The following is an 11616-nucleotide window of genomic DNA, read 5'->3' as shown; positions in this document are numbered from 1 at the left end:
CAAGAGAATCAAGAGCCATGTTGAAAGTGATTTTCCACTCATACTCGAAAATGGACCAAAGTCCATCGTCAAGAAGAAATGTAAATTCAAAGTCAAGATGGGCAATATCCGAACAATACCATGAGGTATGTCATTATAAGTGACAAGGTCACTATCACAAGAAGGATAATCTCCCGACAAGAAAGCAATAATGCTCAAGCAATCTGCTTATGTGGGTGAATTAAGTCATCTTACAAAAATACTTCACATAACACCAATGTGATTTTAACATACTCATAACTCAATTACAAAATTATACCCTCAATGATAACGTTATCATATTGAAGTGTCTCAAGATATTCTTTCTCAACCAACAAAGCAAGTAAACTATTAAATTAGCAACAAAATAAATATGACAAAAATTTAAATTAAATACTATTTCACCAAAATTCAAGCTTCTCACAATATCTCAAACAAAATAAATTGAAAGAAAAGTTCAAGTTTAGGTGCAAACCTCGGAGCTTTAGTGTTTCTAGAGCTCAAACAAACATCAAGAAGTTATAAGTCCTCAAAGCAACGATCAAGCAATTATGTCGCCTTCCTTAGCTTTTACAAGTGCCTCTTGTACCTCTATTGCTAGTTTTAAGTAGAAAAATCTGGACAGTAGCTATGTGCTGCATTGCACCCCAGTTTTGACATAGTAAACAGAGGAATTAAAAATTTTGTAAAACACGAAATTGTGGGTAATTTTCTTATCTTTCTAAATAAAAGTTATGATCAAAATACTAACTATTGTGCAACAAAATGGGATTTCGATTCTCACCACAAGTAAGAGCAATGACTTGTGGATCTTTCAAAACAAATGTTAGATTCTTTGTCTAAATGGAAAATAGGAAGTATTCAACAAAGAAGATCTGATTTCTCGTGGGAAAAGTGAAGAGCTAGGGTTTGATCTTTTGTAAAGAAGATGGAATAGAATCCCAATGTAGACAAAAATGGGTAGATTTCATCTAAGGTCAGAAAAATAAATCCCAAGGATCCAATGACTAATTCATAAAGGCTATTTTTCTTGAAGTTGCACATAACACCTCCTTATTTTTAAACTCTATAGAGAATAAACCCCTTTGTCACTCAAATTACGTAAGGGGCTCTAGAAGTTTTTTTTTTTTTTTATATTGAATTTGACTCCAAATTGTCTAGCTAATTTATTAACTAATATGCATGTATTATATTAACAAATTCCTTTTTTTTTAAAAGGTTTAGAAAGTAAATGTCAAACTTGAATCTCAAGAATGGTAAAAAGAATATTTCTAAAAAATGTAATCAATTGTAATGCATATTATGAATCCTCGAAACTCAGGGTGCTACATAGAATATTCAAAACGTAGAGGAACTAAAGTCGCGTTGTAAGTGAAATGGAATAAGATAGACCTAAATGAGGAACTAAAGGTTAGTAACGGAAATGAAGAGGATAATGATGACTAAGTTCGCGTAAGACGTCTTGAGTGTATTAAGTGAGTAAGGAGGGATCTAACATCGAAATGGATATGTTTATTCCGGAAGCTAAAAGAGGGGTATGAAATTATATACCGCAGAAATGATACAAGTATATGAAAGGCTTTCTAAGATCAGTATAAAGATTCAACTAGTGAAGCGTAGCATAGTGGAGAATAGCAATAGCTAAACATGGTATAAGTTGGGAAACCTGGGGAATAAAGACACAGTATCCCGGATAAAACCAGAGTGGAATATTAGAAAGGATATTCTGAAAAGAAGTAATTAGGACCGACTATATGTTAAATGTAGAAAGATTATATGAACCATTCAGAGGTAACAAAGATGTATCATGACATCAGTGGACCAATATAAAGGAAGTACTACAGAGTTCATGGTTCGTTAATAACTAACTAGAAGCCTGCAAGGCCAATGTAATATATGGATAGGCCGTTATGGAATGGAAGAATAGTCAATGTGGATTTTTGTAAAGCATCATGTAAGCTATATATGTAATTGTTCGGTTGCCTAGTATTTCTATTTATTCAGTAAAGATGCCCGGTCCTCTACTAACACCAGAAGATATGTATATTCAGAGAAACCTGGAGAACATGGGTACCCCAGCATTGCCCTTCACCTTGAAATACATAGGTAGGTAGGGCGCACTTTTTAGACGTTTGAGGATGTGTTATGAACGTATATGCTCGACTTTGAAGAAAATTGGGATGACCAATTAGTGTGGGTTAAATTTGCATGTGGTAGTAGTCATCATTCCAATATTTAGATGGCCCGTATGAAACCCTATAAGAACCGAAGAGTATCAGACGGTTTGAGATTTGGAATTTTATTCCAAATAGATTGATGAGATTTGATAAGGAGGTCAAGTTTACCCTTGTATACTTTAGACTTCACAAGATTATACGCAGGATGGACCAAATGACCTACGAGTTAGATTTACCCTCAGATTTGGAATCTGCATATCCGGTCTTTTATATGTCTATGCTCCATAAGTGTATTCGAAATTCTTCCACAATTGTATCAGTTGACGATATTCGAATTACGAAACAGTTATCATTCGAGAAAGTTCCTACTACCCTCTCAGATCGCCAAGTTCTAGGTTCATGGATTGAGAACCAAAGATGTAGCATCGATAAAGTAATATGAAGGAATGTGAATGTAGAGGAAATGACTTGAGAAGTTGAGGAAAATAGGAGATTTAGATATCCGCACTTGTTTTTGGGCCCCAAAGGGGATCTAGATTGAGACATCACAGCCTTCAGGTACATATATGTTGTTAGTTACTGTCAATGGTCGTGTGAGGCCATTATTGTTACTGATTGTTGTAGCCTAGTATGGCATTGCACTGTTGGTTTAAAAGGTTGGTAGTAGTACAGTTACAGAAGAAACTCTACCAGAATTTCCATAAGATCTCTGAGAGTTTAACATTCGAGGATGAATGTTTCTAAGGGGGGAGGATGTTTGTAACGACCCGCCTGGTCGTTATTTAATACTTCGCGAACCCATGCCCAATCTAGGTCTACGATCTTAAATAGTAAGCCCCATGGGGTGTTTAAGTGATTAATAGTGGAAAAAAATTAGTTTCGGAAAGAGTTAAAAATTATGGGCCCAGGGCAGAAGGTGGTCCGCTATAGCGACCAAGGGACCGCCGTATAGCGAAGCGACGTCCGCCGCAGTGGACGTCATGGGCCATTAAACACGTTTTTTATACTCAGATTTATATTTTAGCCTCCTTTTTAATAAAAGACCCTCCAAGGCTGCTATTAGGTTTTCACAAGAAGAAAAAAACCCTTGATACTAAGAGAAGAGGCTTTTCCAACATTCTCCACATCTATCCCCACAACTATCATCTCTCATGGATTCGGATAAGGGCTAGGAGGTCGAGTAATTAATGAAAATTCAAGTAGCTGTTCGTCATCGAAGTAGGTTACGGTTTACTTGAGTTAGACTTTGATTAGTGAATCATAGACACATTTAGAGTTGACGGAGACTGCATGATTAGGTCTTCGAACACGGAGTTTGGATGGATATATTCATAAATTAACGAAAGATTGCACAAATAGTAATTAGGGTAACAATGGGTATTTATTTTAGCACTGGGTGCTACTATTGTCGATGTTTATGCGTTATGGGACAGAAAGTGATTATTTGTGGTGGTTAAAAAGGGGTGTTTCGTTGTTTTGAGTAATTATCCCTAGGTATATTTGATTTTTGTATTTATTTTCATGTATATTTAAATACTCGTATGATTGTCGTGCTTGTTAATAAAGAGGACTGCATTGGGTGAATTGAAGGAAGGCATAATAGTGCTACGCCCCCCAAGGGCATATTTCATGACATTGTTTTCATTCATTGGCATCATTGCATATAATGCTTGTGGTTATGAGGAGCAGAAGGTGATGAGTAAGTGCCAGTTATGTTATTCGGGTTGTATAGCCGAGTTGGGTTGAATACGAGGTACTATTCGACAGCCAAGCACTGGCAGCATTGTAAGGTAAATATGTTTACATGTATGAAAAGGCACATTTGACCGGGGGTGAGGACGTGGCCTTGATTGTGACTCGAGTCTGAGGAGTGAATCCGGAACGAGTGGTACATGGACACCATGGGTCCCCGTGTCATGACTACTGAACAATGACATCAGTTAGCATGTATGTACAGGGTGATTTGGCCCTTGCATAGCATCTGCATTGCATTACATTTCATACTTCTGTGTTCTTATGTTTGTGTGTTGTTAGTCTGTTATATTGCATTGTGCATCTCTTACGATTGTGTTGAGTTGTGTGAGGTGGTGATCAATATGAAGGTAAGTGTAAGAACGAATTACTAAGTGATAAGTATGTTCCATGGGTGAATCATATCTTAGTAAGTGAACTGGATAGAAAAGCTCCACGGCTAAAAGTTAGGAATTAGATGTTAGTATAAATGAGGAGATAAGACTTAATTAATTGGCTTAAGGGAACATGGAATAGGACTTCAATGACTAGTTAGATAATCGGTGTTACTATAGGGATAAGAGAAGCGAATAACTGGAGTAGAAAGGCAAGTTTGTTCAGTGTAATAATCTAAGTTAGGAGTCTTGAGGGCCGTTGACTTATCTGCTTATCTTATTGACTTTATATTGTGTTGTATGAACTAATCTTAGTCGACCTATGATGCTTACCAGTACATGTGGTGTACTGATACTACTCTTGCTACATCATTTTTGGGTGTAGGTATGTTGCAGGTTAAGTTGAAGTTTCTTCGTGTGGATTACCCAGCATCTTCCTACAGTCTCGCTCATCTCATTCTAGGCAGAGGCTGGGTTATTTATTTTGTTTATCCTTGTGTAATAGGAGCTCTTGTACCTGTCTAGACTAGATCACGGGAAGTTTTCAGTTTTCTTGTATCAATAACAAAGTCCGTATGAGCATTTACTTTTAAATATTGTGATCATCAAAAATTTGTTATTTATAAAACTAGCTGAATATTAGGTTGGTTGGTAAAGGTTCGCCTACTAGTTAGTAGTATGGTAGGTGCCCGCACGGCCTGTAAGTTACGGTCGTGATAGTTGGTATCAGAGCCTAAGTTACCAGTCTCACAAGTACAAGAGCAAATATCCAGTAGAGTCTTGTGGAATAGTACGATAACGTCCGTACCCGTCCACAAGAGGCTATAGGACATCTAGAAGTTTCCCTTCGTTCGTTATATCGTGATATTCCTAATACGCCATCTCCTAGTTGAATCCAATTGGTATCTGGGTTATTCTAATTGATATCTTGACGGGTTAATTGCTATCTGTCGATTCCAATTGGTGTCTCTCTAAGTTGACTCTGCAGAGACCTTCTATGAGGTGGTACGTGTTAATTGTGTGAACAAACAGGAATTCCGTGCTAGTGTTAAGTGTTATGAATTGTCTACTTATTTTAGGAAGATTGGCAAGTCGATAGCGCATTCGTACTCGCTAGGTGAAAATCGGGTTAGAACGCGCTAAGCAAACGAGCGAGCCCCTATGTGACCTGAGTTGGTGGGCAAAATTTTTCGCCTACTGTAGCATCGCTGCAGCAGTATGGAGACCGCTACAGCGAGCTTAATATAGCAAGTATCTGTCCGCTATAGCTGACTGTGCAGTCCCGCTATAGCTATAGCGCAACCGCCCGCAACGGTCAAGCGGATCGCCCATAGCCGATCAGTACCATGGACAGTTGACCCCCCTCGCTCCCTCGTTTTCCCAACCCGTTCAATTCGTCAACAAAAGTCAAGAAGAAGCCAATTCCAAAGCAAATACCTATATAAAAACATCCGCCCGACTAGGGCAATTGTCTTACGAGTGCCCTTAAACTAGGGCACCCGCACCAAAACAACAAAAGGAAAATTATCCAAACATTCCAAAATAAACCCAAAAACAAGAAATTGTCTGAACAACAAGCCCTGCAAGGGCAAGGGATAACCAAAGCGGATATAAAAAGGGGGGATCTCTAAGCCGCTCCTCACCTAGTCATCTCGTCACCACCATCCTCCGAGTTACTAGAGTCCTCACTATCGAGCCCAGACGCACTAAGGAAGGAGAACTGGGGGGCATCTCTGATGTCCTGACCATGTTACGTCATGTACTCCAGTAGAGGCTTGTAGACAGTTATGTACAATCAGATGTTGTACAGCCTTGTCTGCCTGTACAATATGTCTAGCTTATTTATGTAGTTATGTCCTTTCAGACTTGTCATATTTCAGTCTATTACCTTTGTGAGTTAGCAGGTTATCTCATGGCCCAACTATGTTATGATAACATTTACAGATGAATTTTTAGTGGTGCTCGGCAAGAAAGGCCCGATTTCTCGTCATGGCCCTCCGATTTGGGTCGTGACAATCTATCCCCTCGGTGCCCACCACATCGACCTCTCGAGACCCCCAGTACCTCTATAGTTGCTTCCCTAATGGAACTGGTCGTCCTATCCCACATACTGCTCGTAAGTACTTTCATTATCTATATTATAGCCCGTTTGTCAAGCTTATTTTTCCCCAAAAGTTTTTTTTTCCAATAAGTGATTAATTTAAGAAAAAATGAGGTGTTCGGCTAAGATTTTGGGAGAAAATAAGTACTTCATGGGAGTAGCAGAAACAATTTTTCAGAATCTAAAAAAATAGCTTTTGCTCAAAAGCACTTTTGAGAAAAATACACTTAGTAGGCGTTTGGACATGTGGTTTGAAACTATGTGTTGAAACCATGAGATGAAACTAGCCTTTGGACATACATTTCATCTCATGGCTTCAAACTATGGTTTCAAACCCCAAATCATCCAAAAAGGCATGGTTTGGGATTTCAAACCATAGTTTCAAAAATTTTAAATGTTAAACTTGACCCATAAGTTTAGATTTTATAAAAACAGACCCATAAGTTGATAAATATTTTTAATAATTACTCCCACCAACCATATACCAATCTCATTAACTTCCATCAACCTTTATTTATGTCTACCATATGGGAGGATTATATTAAAGAGTAGTTACATTACTATTCGTGTTAAATCTTCATTTTTATTGAACTAAAGTTTGATCAATTGTTGTTGTATTTTTTAGAAATGCTTTCTAGTAGCATATTAATTTTGTTATGAACTACTCATTTGGTAAGATTATATAAGAATTAGGAATGTTTTGATAGTTTTCATAACTTATGGGGTTTTTATGTGTATAAGAGAAAATACAACTTAAGATATTCAAATTGCATGTCCAAACATGATTTCAAATCATGATTTGAAATCATGGTTTCAAACCATGTCCAAACGGCTCCTTAGAAGCATTTTTTAAAAGCTTGGCCAAACACTAATTGTTGCTCAAAAGTACTTTTTAAATTAATTGGCAAAACACAAACAACTTTTCGCCAAAAATATTTTTTAAAAAAAATACTTTTTAAAATAAGTTGATTTTAGAAAATTGGCCAAACACGCTATTACACGTAAATAAGCTAAAAAAATACTTATAAATCCAAACATCATCTTTATCACCTGCTTCTAAAATAAACTAATCCAAAGCGTTTCTTTTATCTCTATCATTAATACTCGAATCTTCCCCATTCAAGGCAAGCTAGCTTGGAAATGATAGAAAAGATAAGGCCATTTAGGTAAAATATTGAAATAGCGATACATAGAAAGCTCTACATCTTCTTGTAGCGGCTAGTGTACGTTCAGGTGAAGCTCTCTACTTTGGATTTCACAAAGGTATGTTCCATTTCCTCATTTATTTACTTTCAGTTGTATCATATCCACTTCTAATTAATAGTGTACATTTTCTGTGAGATGTTTTACTGCAAAAAGATATTAGATCTGTTCTTTTCTTTATAGTTCTAAAACCTAGATCTTTTCTACACCTAATTGAAAAATGAAATCTACAAATTATTGACAATTTTCAGAATAGTTTGATCCATCAAGTAGATATATTAAACTAGTTCCAGTAGTGATGGAAAGGTTCTAGTTTTTACCATATGCTAGCTGTGTATATGAATGAGGATTGACCTTTAAAACCTATCTATCTCTACAAACGGTTTCTTGTTTAGTACTATTATGTATTTCAGTTTTTTTTTTTTTTTTTTTTAATGGTGACAATAATGTATTTGAAGGGTAGCTTTGGGTAACTGGTAAAGTTGCTGTCATGTGACTAGGAGGTCACGGGTTCAAGCCGTGAAAACAACCTCTTGCAGAAATGCAGGGTAAGGCTACGTACAATAGACCTTGTGGTCTAATCCTTCCCCACACCCCGCGCATAGCCGGAGCTTAGTGCACCGGTCTGCCTTTGTTTTGTAACAGTTATGTATTTGAGTATTTTCCTCATGTTGACTAAAGACAGCATCAAAAGAAATAGAATCAGAAACACAGAATTAGAATAATCACTTTGTTAAGCAAGGAAAACGTGTATTTGAGTTTTTTCCTTGCTTCATTGCTTAACAAAGTGATGATTCTAATTCTGTGCTTCTGATTGTATTTTTTTTTTTTTTTATGTTGTTCTTTAGTCAACTTGAACACAGAATTAGAATAATCACTTTGTTAAGCAATGAAGCAAGGAAAACGTATATTTGAGTATTTTCCTTGCTTCATTGCTTAACAAAGTGATGATTCTAATTCTGTGCTTCTGATTGTATTTTTGTATTTTTTTTTTTTTTTTTTTTTTTATGTTGTTCTTTAGTCAACATGGGTAATGGGAAAGTTCACACCAACAATTGTGGTCTTTTTATTTATGTAACAGACTTACTTACTTATATTTACTTATGGTAGTAAATTTGGCAGCTCTTCTTTCCCCACCTGCAAAGCCATATCAAATTGGAGAATGAAGGTTTTCAAGGCCGACGCATGATTGCATTCAAGATCTAGTATTATATGTCTGGTAAAGGAGGATCTGGGAGTTTTCTATATTTTATGGCACATTTCTGTCAGAGGAAGTTCGGTTTCTGCTTCTAATAAATGGAGTGACTGCATCCTATTTAACTGAAAATGTTGGACTATGCATATGATTTGCCCATGTTGTGATTAAGAAAAACCTGGATAAGTGCACAAATCCTGATGCGATGGAAAACCAGTGCTTACCCCAAAGCAGTGAAGCGATTCGTGAAGTGGGTTCATCTGTTGAGAATGAAGAATCAAGAAATTCTTCTTCTATATCACGTCACAGTCTAGATAAGGAGGCAGCTTGTCGAGTGTGCCACTGTGCTGAATCAGACAAGGTCGGAGTTGCTGCTTTAGGATTTCTAGGAATTATTCCACCGGCACCAGGTAGTGGAGGGGTGAAGCTTGATTGTCATCAACATGTGAAAAATGATGAAAACAGTAGCACGAAAGGATCTGCACTAGTTGAATTCATAAGTCCAAAAGGAGAGGTGTTTGTTTGTAATGGTGATATAGAGATGGGTTCTTATGATGATAACCAGGACTCCTTGAATGAGCTTGGCTGTGCGTGCAAAAATGATCTTGCTATGGTACACTATGCTTGTGCACTTAAGTGGTTTGTCAACCATGGATCTACCATATGTGAGATTTGTGGATGTCTTGCAAAAAACATTAGAACTTCGGATTTCAAGAAAGTTGTGAGCTCTTTGAAGCAGTATGATGCATTGAGGGAAAGGACTGCAAATGGGGTCCCTAATCCTGTGCCGGTTCTGGAAAACTCAACTGTAGATCCTGATGCTATTGCAGCTATTCGAAGGCAAAGGTTAAGTGAGATTGCATTGTGGTTCAATCCCCATAACAACTATCCCACTGCAGTTGTTACCGAACCACCGGCTTCTGGTTCTAACATTGTTACAGAAGAAGAAGCTCTTCCTGCAGAAAATACTGCAACCAAATGGGCTGTTGAGAGTACTGGGATCCTGCTTGCTACAGGGCTTCTTACTATCACTCTTGCATGGCTTATTGCTCCTCATGTTGGGAAGACAACTGCCAAAAATGGACTGCATATTCTTCTCGGAGGTGTTTGTGCGTTAACAGTTGTAATATTCTTCCGCTTTTTTGTGCTAACAAGAATCAAATATGGCCCTGCTCGATACTGGGCAATCCTATTTGTCTTTTGGTTTCTTGTGTTTGGTATATGGGCTTCAAGAACACATGGTGCCCATGCTACATGATCATGAGGATTTGGTGATATCTAATTAGTGCGCTGATGTTTAGCTGCTTCATTGATCTAGTACTGCCAGTGAAGTTGGTGAGATGATTATCATAATTCATACGCATCTCTGGTGCGATGCTACTATGTTTATGCAGATGTTAAAAAAATATATATATATAAAAAAAAAATCTCTATGTGCTGCTTTGCACGTGTAAGTCAACCTCTTGATTTTTCTTATGCTAGGGACATTGTTGAGATATTTCCTCGACAAATCAAATTAATTGTTTGGTCTCCTCCTTGTGCAAGAAAGTTTAAATTGAATCCTGATGGCAGCGTGAAGACACAAAATGGGGAGGCTGCTTTTGGCGGAATTTTTAGAAATGATCAGGGAAAGTGGATAATGAGATATTTAGGTAAAGATGAGACCTACCTCAAGCCTCACCACATAACTATGGAGCATCAAACAATGACAACATCAGCTCAAACTCTAGAGGACTGCTTTCTGGGGCGAACGTGCTTCTAAAAGCAGATGCAGAACAAGCTGACCTCCTCAATCGTGCCTGTTTTAGTAGACCTATGGTAACATCAGAAAAGAACGAGCAATGGTTTCAGCTCCCCATGGAAGAAGCTTTTTACCTTCATTATTCTCTAAAATGCATTAAGGTTGTTAACCACAATGACACTGAACTAAACAACGACGAGTTATGGAAGCATATGACATCCAGGAAGGAATATTTTCCTGTCTTATTCAAAGATTTTTCTCACCCTAGAGGTAAGAACTGGGTGACTAGATCGGTGTCTCAGTAAGGAGTAGCCTTTGTTGCCTATCGTCATCATCGTACATTCTGAATATGCTGTGCTGGTTTTATCAGCTCAAGATGGCAGTGCAAATGGTCGCTTGAGGGTTTGGTCCGTCTTCACAATGCACTCTTCGCCTCTGGTAGTGCACTAGTGTGGCAAAAACATTATTAATTCTGGATATGGAGCAACAGCAAAGTTGGCAACTTCTCCATCGTGCTTAGATAATTATGTTGTTGAAGAGAGAACAATCACAAGATGGAGTCCATAGCAAGGCCCTGAGAAAAAAAAAAGGTGACCCAAGTGTAAAGTAGATTGACATTTGAGTATTTGCCTCTTCTTTAGTATAATCCTGGTAAAGCGCCATAGCTGTGAACATAATCCTCATTTGAGTGTTTGCCTCTTTTTTAACTGCCATCTTTAGTCACATTTGAGTAATAAAATCCTCATTGGTTTGTTTGAACCTTATGGCCTTTGTTGAGGTTGCTCTTAAAATTCTCTCCCCATTTGCCAAGCGAGCTAAATTTCAATTTTAAAAGTTAGATGAAATTATTTTCAGACAATTTTAGTTCACTGGCTAATGCGGAACTGAAGTTTAAGAGTGACCTCAAAAAAAGGCCATTTGTGGAAATGTCACCTACTCACTGTTCACATTTAATATCATTTTGTTGTTAACGAGTTATAATTTCACTACAGCAACCCCTCATCTGCATGCTTAAGGCTTAATACTGTTCCGGTGTCAAGCCTTGTACCTTCTGC

The 11616-nt window shown here is 37.6% G+C and overlaps 1 protein-coding gene and 1 pseudogene across 1 annotated transcript; both read left to right on the top strand.

Annotated features, from left to right (window-relative positions):
* Positions 1 to 9025: 9025 nt before the first annotated feature.
* Positions 9026 to 11320, top strand: LOC132034362 (uncharacterized). Its single transcript, XM_059424687.1, has one exon. It carries the CDS (start codon positions 9026 to 9028, stop codon positions 10076 to 10078), a length of 1053 nt encoding a protein of 350 aa, XP_059280670.1. The 3' UTR covers positions 10079 to 11320.
* On the top strand, positions 10253 to 11320 carry LOC132035039 (tRNA-splicing endonuclease subunit Sen2-1-like; annotated as a pseudogene).
* Positions 11321 to 11616: the final 296 nt, after the last annotated feature.

This window comes from Lycium ferocissimum, chromosome 10 (genome assembly GCF_029784015.1).
Source record: "Lycium ferocissimum isolate CSIRO_LF1 chromosome 10, AGI_CSIRO_Lferr_CH_V1, whole genome shotgun sequence".
Lineage (NCBI taxonomy): Eukaryota > Viridiplantae > Streptophyta > Magnoliopsida > Solanales > Solanaceae > Lycium > Lycium ferocissimum.
The sequence above is the reverse complement of the archived record's forward strand: the minus strand, read 5'-3'. Positions and strand labels throughout refer to the sequence as shown.